We start from the raw sequence: 9,019 nt of genomic DNA, 5'->3' as shown, positions 1-9,019 counted from the left end.
CGAAGAACAAACGGATTAAGCTTCCATAGACTTGACTTGATTTCGTTGTTCGGCTTCTCATTTTGTTCTCAATATTTATGGCAGTTTTTTTAGTAAAATTTTATGTAAGCCGTGTCGAATGTTAGAATCCTGATTAACAAAATGCGCCTCTCTTGTAGTTTCCAAACCAAAGATTCCCTTGCTTCCAAAGCAAAAGCAAAGCCTCCTTGAAAGTTTATAAAGGGTGATTCCCTTGCCTCTGCTTCCAAAGTAGCTTTTGCCTAAACATTTTTAGATTCCTTTGCCTTTTTTAGAGTTTCTAATGATTTTATGCCTTTGTTAGGCACATCTCTATGTTTATAAGCATAATAATAGAATAAAAAAGGCGTTCTTTAAAAAGATCTACTAAGAAGCAGAAACACACTACTGTAAGCACCAGATGAGTAATAAACAGTAATGAAACCCCCCTAACCTAAAAAAGTTAGTGGTTGGCTTGTTTTGTTTGCCCTAGCGACACCATTAAGAGGACTGGGTGATTGTGATTAGAGATCAATTCACTGTCGCTTCGAGTACACGACGAGGTTACGAAACCCGTCATGGCGATAACATGGTAATTTAGAAACAAGGCGTGTATGAGGAACTATCAATGTCTACGGTTTGCGTTGGGATTGCCCTTCGGCACTTCAGGGCTCAACCAATTAAACTCTCGGTGTCTACGGCGTTAGAATGAACTTCGTGCATCCATTTATTTCTACGGAATTACCAACGCTAGACTGGACGTATTCGACCATGCGCCCAGATTATGCAGGGAAAACCAGCGATACTTTTTAAGAGCAAAGGGTACAGGAACGTAGTGGCGTTCTCAACTCATTCCTCTGATCCCAGTATAAATTGGATCGGCGAGAAAGGTTAACCCAACCCTGCTTGACACTTTGTGCCCCTCGCTCCCTAGTCTTGGCATAGGATTTAAAACATCGAAAAGGTGGGCTATAGGAAAAAGCGTAGGGAACCGCTTACTTTAAATAAAACAAGAACTGAAAGAAAGAGGACTGAACATAATACCGGGTGGAAGATACATGCTTTACCTTGCAAGTTGTGAAAGCTTTCTTCTCAATAAGAGTGAGAGTTAGTGGTATATAGCTTTATCGAAGCCCGAAATGAAACGATGTTGCACTGAAGAGGACTCGAACCCCTAACTACCTGGTTCGAAGCCAGGGACTCTATCCAATTGAGCTATCGGTGCGGGGGGGTTGGGTCAAGGAAAGCCCAACCCTGGAAATGTTTTTTGCGTTATTTCAAAATGAGTTTACGTAATTAAAGAAAATTAACTCAATTAAAAGACAAAAAAGTCAATCTTTGTCGTTGATGATCTCTCGGTTGGTTACCGAATAATTTAACCATCCCTTCCCTAAAAGAAAGTAATTACTTGATATATGTAATCCGTAATATTCGGATTCAGTCGTCAGCTGTGGTTTTTACCCTCCCCAGGGTGTCCGCTCTGCCCGTGAGACGGTTTTTTAACCACGACGTCTACGTTTAAGTTTAAAGGCAGTCCCTTTACGAATCCGGCTTCTAAGCCTATGGAACTTAACGAAAATCTGGACAGCGTCCCTGGCTTTATTATGAACGGCTTGGATTTTATCCGCCTCCTCCTGCGAAACAGTTATTTCTGTTTCTGGATTCAGCGGCGGCATGTCTTGCTCAACAAAAACTACTTCTGGAGTCGAAGGCAAGAGCTCAAACAGGGCTTTATACATGTCAATCAAAGGTTGCGCCTGGGAGACTATTTGCGCGGCATAATGCGCTATCACTTCCTGGGAGAAGGGGACCTTCAAGAGGAGTTCTATGCCCTCTTCCGGGGACATGCTTAAAGGGAGAGATACCCCAGAGATGAGCATCAAGCCAGGAATAAGGTCCTTATGGAACGACGTGAACAGACGGGAGTTTGCCTCCTTAAACTGTACCGAAATCTGAGCCCATTCCTGCATTGTGGCTTCGCTGACTATGGAGGGGTTTAACTTGGCAGAGATAGAGTTTACTAGATTGTTTATTTGCGCAGGCTGCAGTTGTGAAACGAATTCATAACCGTTCTCAGCGCTGGGCAATCTGCCTTGTTGGCAGGTTTTTAGTATTTTATCACAATCTTGCCAAGTTTCAAATAAGATTGAACGGCAATCCTCCTCCTTTAGTTGCATAAACTGTGAATGTGAAGACGCTTGAGTTACTATTGAAGAACTACTAGCGCCCATATTCATACAGTATGCTGTTTCAGCAAACCCAAGCCCAATTAGATTTAATAAAATTAAAAAAAGAGCAACAAACAAGAATACCTTTCTCAACGAAAGAAAGGAGAGATATATGGTGAGGTTATTAAAAAGAAAGGAGAGATATATGTTGAGGTTCTTAGAAATAAAGGAGAGATATATGGTGAGGTTATTCAAAAGAAAGGAGAGATTTCTGGTGAGGTTATTCAAATTCAAAAGATTTCTGGTGAGGTTATTCAAAAGATTTCTTTTTTTAGTAGAGTTACTCATTTATGTCAAGTTTTCTGTTCAGGTTCAAGCTTGCAGCTTCTTTTAAACAAAGTAAATGAATTTCTTTTGTTATTTCTTTACTTAAGAGCTTTTCTTCTCAAATCTTTGAAAATATGTATGGGTTGTCAAGAAGTTTTTTTTCATATGTTGTGATCTGCGTTAAAGGGATTTAGTCCAGGAACCCATTGACCGCTACATAAATAATTACAATTTATTATTCGATAGGAATTAGGGAATATTATGCTTGTTTAAGTACCTCAGTAGGTCTAGCGCCGCGATGTGGCAAATACCGAGTAGCAGGATCGAGGTCTGACCCAAATTGCGCAAAAGCGGCAACTTCACGATATTATGCTAGCTCCAATTTCAAGGTGCCACAAAGGGCTTTCATAGCTTTCAGCTAAGCAGCAGACCCAACGCGACTAACGAATAATCCTACGTTAATAGCAGGCCGAATTCCGCGATAGAAAAGTTCAGTTTCCAGGAAGATTTATCCATCTATAATGGAAATGACATTAGTAGGAATATAAGCAAAAACGTCTCCAGCTTATGTTTCAATGACAAGTAAAGCGGTTAAGCTACCTGCACCAGTTTAATCTGACCTTTTGGCGGCTCTTTCCAATAAACAGAAATGTAAATAGAAGACATCTCCAGAAAAAGCCTCACGACCTAGTAGTCAACGTAGCAATAATGGCATTTATCAATATGCCACTGATTGCTTACTGAGATCGTCATAGATAATTAATGCGTGCATTCCATGATCTCTAAAAAACTCTCCCATAGCACAAGCCAAATATAGTGCCAGAAATTACAAGGGAGCAGGATCTAAAGCCGTAGCTGCAACAATAATAATATATTCTAAAGCACCAGCTTCTGCGAGAATCTTAACCAATTATGCCACGGTTAAACGTTTTTATCCAATCGCTACGTACACGCAAAACACTTTTTCACTATCGGAAGTGCCCTGTGCGTTGATTAGTTTCTGGTTCAAAATGGTATCAATAGCTATAGCAGTCTTTCCGGTTTATCAGTCGCCGATTATCAGTTCTCATTAACCACGACCTATAGGGACTAGGCTATCTACCGCTTTTAACCCTATTTACATAGGTTCGTGAACAGATTTACGTGCAATAATCCAGAATAGCAATAAGATCGTAGCCCATATTAACCAGGAAAAGAAATCCCCCAAGTCCGGAATGACAGACAGTTCGTACGGAGATTCTATTATTGGGGGATCTATTTGCACCTCTACATGCCCTGCCCCGCTTCCCGAACCTGAAGCTTCCCTTCCTTCTATGGTTTGATTTTTATTGTGGAATTGCTGGAAATTTTCAATATGAGTTTTGGCCTGTCTTAGTTTATTACGTAAAATGAAATTTTCGAAAGAGTGATCCTCTTTCGTGCTTCGTAATTGTTCTAGTTCCTGGGAAATATCGCCGTATTGGCGAGTCAACCCCCGGTTTATTTCAGAGATCTTTAGTACTTGTTTGGCAAGTTTTTTATTATCTTTTGATAATGAAAGTATTTTAAATAAAGTACTTGCTAGTCCCACAGAAGTTAATCCGACTACGAGGAATAATGCTAGTTCCATGTCTTTTGTTTTTTGCTTTTTGGCTAAAGCCCATATTAATGCAGATTTATATTCTGTGATTTCTTCCTCGACTTTGGAAGAAGAAGAAAGCAAGAGCGCTTCACAGCCTACAGAGCTTTGGGCACTGGCCTTGAACCTGTCCAGTGAACCGGAAAAAGATGTAGCTGAGCATGAGGATAGTGATGATAATAGCTGGATCGCGGCGTGCGAAAGACAACGTATGATAATGTTCAAAAAGAAGGCCAAAGCCGAACAAATCGAGATAGATTTCGACGCTGCCGAAGCAGTACGTGAAACCCTGAGAATATTCCAGGAAATCCGGGATACTATCCGTATAAGGAAAGGAGAGATCGATTCGCCAAGCGTCAAAGAGATAGGGAAGCCACAAGACTTTGGTTCAGAGCGAAGCAGAGACGGAAAAAAAGATAGGAAACAGGCGCGGGATCCACCATGAGAGATTAAACCGGTTTATCTAATGCTTTCTGGCACCATGCCAGATATGCCATTTTTTGATGGGTAGAATGGGGTCTAATTATTCACCATGAGAAATTGGTCGAAACGTTTAAAGTCCTAAGGCTTTCGCGTGCACCCTAACCTAAGCCAGGGCAGCCCGGACTTTCTCACGAAGGAGGGACCCATAAAGGAAAGACGATCATAAAGTACCAGAAATGCCCCGAGTTACCACTACATTCTAAAATACGTCAATTATGCCACTTTTAACTAAGTAGAATGGGGTCGGTCATCTGACAGGCGCATGCGAGGCCGTGATAGACGATGATTGGATTTCACGTGATGGAGGCCTATGTGCATTGTTGACTGCACTGCTGAGAGGCATTGGATTTGTTATTGCATAAGAGAGAGGCCCTATGATATATACGACTAGGTTAAACCTTCGCCGATCCGGCTGGCGTCGACCTTTCATTTTCACAATTTATCCCGATTTGATGGGATTTTGCTGATAAAATTATTAGTTTCAGATAGTAGTGATTGGTTAATAAAGCCTATTATTAGGGAACATAATGTATATCAAATAATTGTATATAATAAAAAGAAACCAAAAATACCGGTACTTGACATCAGGGATTCCCTAAGACTATTGCCAGGCAGTTTGAAGTCTTTAGCTGAGACAATGTGCCCAGAATTAGGTAGTAAGGGCTCAATACCTCACGAAGAACTGAATGAGTTTAATATTAAAGAGAAAAACTCAGAAATAATTAAATATTTGGATCAAGATATCTTACTTTTGGCTGGAATTATTAGGAAAGCACAATAAAAATATTGGAATCGATACCTTATAGATATAACAAATAACCTGACCGTATCGTCAATGGCTATGAAAATCTATCGAACCCATTATTATTCTCAAACGTATCCTATTTATAGACCAGAACCAAACAAATCAGCCTTTATTCGGCGAGGCTATTATGGTGGTCACACTGACGTATACATACCCTACGGTAAGAATTTATATTACTACGATGTAAACTCTTTATATCCTTATGCTATGACAAAACCGATGCCCAGCGGAAAACCTGTATGGAAAACTTCTTTGAAAGGGTGCGATCTAGATTCGCTATTTGGCTTTGTGGAGGCTAAAGTAACATGTCCTGATTCAATAAAAAGACCATTTCTTCCCTATAGAGATCCTAAAACAGAAAGCTTAATCTTTCCTATAGGTACATTTACAGGTGTATATTTTACAGAGGAGTTGAAATTTGCAGTAAAATTAGGTTATCAGATAGAGCTTAAACACGGTTATTTCTTTTCTGTGAGTGAAAGCCCCGCCCCTTTTCAGAATTTGTGAAAGAAATCTATGATGAAAGGGTAGAAGCTAAAAAGAAAAAAAGACAAAGATGAGGGTAACGAAGGGATCATACTTCTTATACGAACCCTTTCTGCGTGCGTGCGCAGTATGACTTTTCAAACTAAACCCCACCTCGAGGGCAAGGATCTGCCACTATAACCAACCACTAAGAAACTGCCATGAATATGGAAAATAAAACAGCCTCTGAGTGTGTTAAACATCGAGGCAAAACAAAAAAAAAGATAAATTTTAACAATGGAATTTCTTTTTTTAGGTCTGGGCCTTGCCCTCGGGAGTATTATAACTTGCAGTATTTCTTCATGCTTTGTTATACACATTTGGAAGGAACGGCGTAACGCGCTTTCAGAAGTCGAAAGGCTCCAAAGCATTCACTATTAAAGGCCATTAAAATTAACGATTTAACCATCAGATAATAAATATATCAGGGACAAAATGGTCTGAGGATTAAGTATTGTCTTCAGGGGGCGAAACCTAAAAACCTTATTTTTATTCAAAAAGTACAGAGAACAGATTACACTAGCCCCGGAGCGGAGAAGCTAACCAATAATTCAGGAAAGGGCTGTTTCGATAGATAAGGGAACACTAAAATAGTATTATGTACTTTCTCAAATACAAAAGTGCCAAATTCCCTTCTTCCATCATTGTTCTTTTTGACTTCAAGGGGGAAGCAAAGCAATATTGTATAATTTTTAGAGCAGATGTTAATGAAAAACAGATAGTCATTGTGTGTAAAACCATGGTATAAGTTTTGCGTTTTATAGATATGCAGGTTATTCTTTTATTAGTATTCATAGCTGTTTAGGAGTGGATTTGAACCACTGACCTAAGAATTTTCAGTCCTTCGCTCTAACCAACTGAGCTACCTAAACTAAAAGAAGAATCACTACTAACTATTACCTTTAGTTTTCCTGTAGTCATGACCTTACGCTATCTCTTGCCCCACCTGTCAATTGCGGATAACGGGAATCGAACCCATATCTTCTGCTTGGAAGGCAGATGGTCTACCGTTAATCTATATCCGCCTAAGTTTTATTTCCGAAAGGAGGGTTGTTATGTTATAAAGTAGAGAGATCGTTTCTATAATACGAATCGGCCGATCATTAGCGCGGGCTTAGCTTTCTATGCGGCTTTACTTTACCCTGCTTAAGCACCTAGTAGAATGCAAGTGATGGATCATTCGTGTTCAATTTCTTTCATATACGATAATTCATAAAACGCTATCGCTACCGCGCCTTTTTAATTTAAAAGAACCTATTAATCTTATTAACAGTATTTTTTAACATTTTTAGATAGTTTTTTTTGTAGAACCTTCTTGTCCTGTAAAACTAACTTAAAGTCTCAATTACTTTTTTCTTTTTTTGTTAATTACGCCACTATCACTAGTTCCTTTTTTCTGGAGGTGGGGGACAGACCCCCACCTCGGAAAGATTCAATGATACCACTCAAATACATAGACAACATGCCATTTCATAAGTAACTAGGAAAAGCGGGGAAAGATATAAGAAAAGGAAACTAATCAGCAAGAAACTAATAGCTAATAGTAACAACTTTTCAGGATCCATTAGTTTATATAGAATCCATCTTTTAGGCGTATCGAAATACATTATTTTCACTAAGCGTATGTAATAAAATAGAGTTACCCTCGGTGTCCCGGGACACCCAGTCCCCTCAGAACCGCAAAAGACAGTCGCCCATCGTACGGCTCACTTGCTTAACTTGCTTTAAACGTAAATTATAAATTGTTTAGGTTCAGATAACTTCATTGGCTTTACAAACGAAAGAGCGGAGCAATAAAGTGCCAAGCACTTTGTTTTCTTAGCGAGAATTGGTACCTTATTATCGAAGACTTGTTTTTTTCTTCTATTTGCTTGCAGAGTCTTCAGCCCTTCTTTTATTCGAAGGGAGCAGGAGGGGATACTAATAAAAAAGGCAAGCCTGCTTATCCTCCCTGTTTGATCTCCTTTAGACTACCTGCGGCCCTGTTCAAAAAGCTATGCATCCAAAGATTCACAAGAATCAAATCCCCTGTCTAAACTTTGTCAAACGCACGCATCCAATGGACAAAAGAGTTAAGCAGAATGAATACGTAAGGTATAACTCACTAAGGCTTTTAGCTATTTAGGCCCCTTCCCGGCTACCAGATTATTACTCTGGTGCTGCTTTCCCCTAAATGAAGCTAAGACAAAAGAGAAGTAGGCAGGTACTATGGACCTTCTGTTGTCCATCACAGAGCCCGCTATAAAAAGAGTGCAGTAAATAATCAATAAAAAAAAAAGAACATTTCTATACGATTAATAGAAAAAGAAACAGATACGTATAGATAGATGAATGTATCTATATCTATCTACCTATATATAGCAATGCCTTTGCATCCCTCTCTGCACGCACTTATTTTCGAAAACAGAAAACAAACACTGTTAAGTCTAGAAAGCGCCCCCGGCCAAAAAAGCTTCTCTCAGATTAACTTGGCCAATAAGGCCTGTAAGGCGCGCCTTTTTTGCGCTTCGCTAATGGCACTTTGCCTGGATTGGCGGTTCTTTTCGGATGGGATGGACTTCGCCGTTATTTCCTAAGGGCTGTATTATCGTATCGAGATGCCGATTTGTTCCCTGTCCCCAGTAATATGGGTAATCTGCCCCGTTCGTCTTCGTCTGGCTTGCGTTGTTTCAATTACCGGTAGGGGGCACTTCGGCAATCGCGCGCTGTAACTGGGAGTTCTACTACACTAAAGGGTACTTTAATTTACGGCAACTTAGGTTCATCTCGTGTAGCGATAGCGGCAGACTTGTACAAGGATCTTGGGTAGATTTATGATATCCTAGCGGTACCCCCTCACTTGCCCTTTCGTAGATGCGTTCTTTCCATCTGTCTTGCGACGTTTTGGTAAGCTACGCGTCCAGTGCACGACCCCGCACCAAGGCCTCCCACACCAACTCTAGGCAACCCCTTTCGGCCGCCCAACAACCAATAACGCTAGTAACTATCCCTATCAAAGCTAATAAGTAAGCCCCACAGCTCAAGGCAGCAAAAAATAAATAAAATTTGCTACGAAAGCCAGCTAACGAGGGTATTCCTGCATATAAAGACATAGTA

General features: G+C 40.1%; 1 protein-coding gene and 2 non-coding genes across 3 annotated transcripts; all 3 read right to left on the bottom strand.

Annotated features, from left to right (window-relative positions):
* Positions 1 to 1,496: 1,496 nt before the first annotated feature.
* LOC147416936 (uncharacterized) lies at positions 1,497 to 2,513 on the bottom strand. Its single transcript, XM_086507947.1, has one exon. It carries the CDS (start codon positions 2,511 to 2,513, stop codon positions 1,497 to 1,499), a length of 1,017 nt encoding a protein of 338 aa, XP_086364073.1.
* Positions 2,514 to 6,721: 4,208 nt separating this feature from the next.
* On the bottom strand, positions 6,722 to 6,795 carry TRNAF-GAA (transfer RNA phenylalanine (anticodon GAA)). Its single transcript has one exon. It is a non-coding gene; the product is annotated as a tRNA-Phe (tRNA).
* An 82-nt stretch (positions 6,796 to 6,877) lies between these two features.
* Positions 6,878 to 6,948, bottom strand: TRNAG-UCC (transfer RNA glycine (anticodon UCC)). The gene has a single exon. It is a non-coding gene; the product is annotated as a tRNA-Gly (tRNA).
* Between the last annotated feature and the right edge of the window lie 2,071 nt (positions 6,949 to 9,019).

Source organism: Adiantum capillus-veneris, unplaced genomic scaffold, assembly GCF_014529385.1.
Source record: "Adiantum capillus-veneris isolate H3 unplaced genomic scaffold, ASM1452938v2 Hic_scaffold_346, whole genome shotgun sequence".
Classification (NCBI taxonomy): domain Eukaryota; kingdom Viridiplantae; phylum Streptophyta; class Polypodiopsida; order Polypodiales; family Pteridaceae; genus Adiantum; species Adiantum capillus-veneris.
Note: the sequence above shows the minus strand (reverse complement) of the source record. Positions and strands in the feature narration are given on the sequence as shown.